This window comes from Egretta garzetta, unplaced genomic scaffold, assembly GCF_000687185.1.
Source record: "Egretta garzetta isolate BGI_Z169 unplaced genomic scaffold, ASM68718v1 scaffold163, whole genome shotgun sequence".
Classification (NCBI taxonomy): domain Eukaryota; kingdom Metazoa; phylum Chordata; class Aves; order Pelecaniformes; family Ardeidae; genus Egretta; species Egretta garzetta.
In genome coordinates, this window is record NW_009259308.1 from 384,047 (window position 1) to 384,681 (window position 635).

Here is a 635-nt window from a genome sequence, read left to right on the forward strand (position 1 = left end):
CCCTTTTAAGGGAGATTCCCTTACCCCTTTGAGTCTCATCGGTTTTATAGCTATTACTCTCTTATTAAAATACACACACACATACAACACATTGATTTCCATCCAAAAGGGCTAATTACATTACTTACAGTAAATAGCAGCCCTGCTGTCCAGGGTCTAGTGTGCCAACAGAGAAAAAAAAATCCCGGCTTATTTCACTTGATTGACTTCATCTTTGTGTGAAATTTTGTTTTATGAGCTGTATTCTGGCACTCGGAGGAATGTAGCAACATTCAATCTGCAAATAACATTAATTTTAGCTACTTAAGGGGGAAAGAGAAGGGAGGAAACTGGCTGCCTGAATCTTGGGTTACATGGAAGAGGTGACTCGAGGAGCCCCTGAGGATGTCTCCGGGATGCTTTGGAAAGGAAGTGGGGGCTGGGGTACTTCTTTCACTAGGCGCGCTCGGGTTTGGTGTGGAGCGTCCCCCGGGGAACAGGGAGCGCAGAACTGCCGCCAGGAAGATCCTTCAGTAGGGATCGAGGTGTCAGGAAACAGCCGGCAGCTGTTCCAGGGAAAGGCAAGGAAGAGTGGTGTGAAAAGTAAGTAGGAAAAAGGGAAAAGGCGGGGAGGGGGAGCAGAGAGGGGGAGCGAG

General features: G+C 48.0%; 1 protein-coding gene across 1 annotated transcript in view; it reads left to right on the plus strand.

Annotated features, from left to right (window-relative positions):
• Positions 1-353: 353 nt before the first annotated feature.
• Positions 354-635, plus strand: part of LHX9 (LIM homeobox 9) — a 15,213-nt gene continuing 14,931 nt past the window's right edge. Inside the window, exon 1 of the mRNA XM_035891805.1 lies at positions 354-582. Within this exon, the coding sequence (XP_035747698.1) occupies positions 354-582 (229 nt within the window). The remainder of the gene's footprint in view (positions 583-635) is intronic.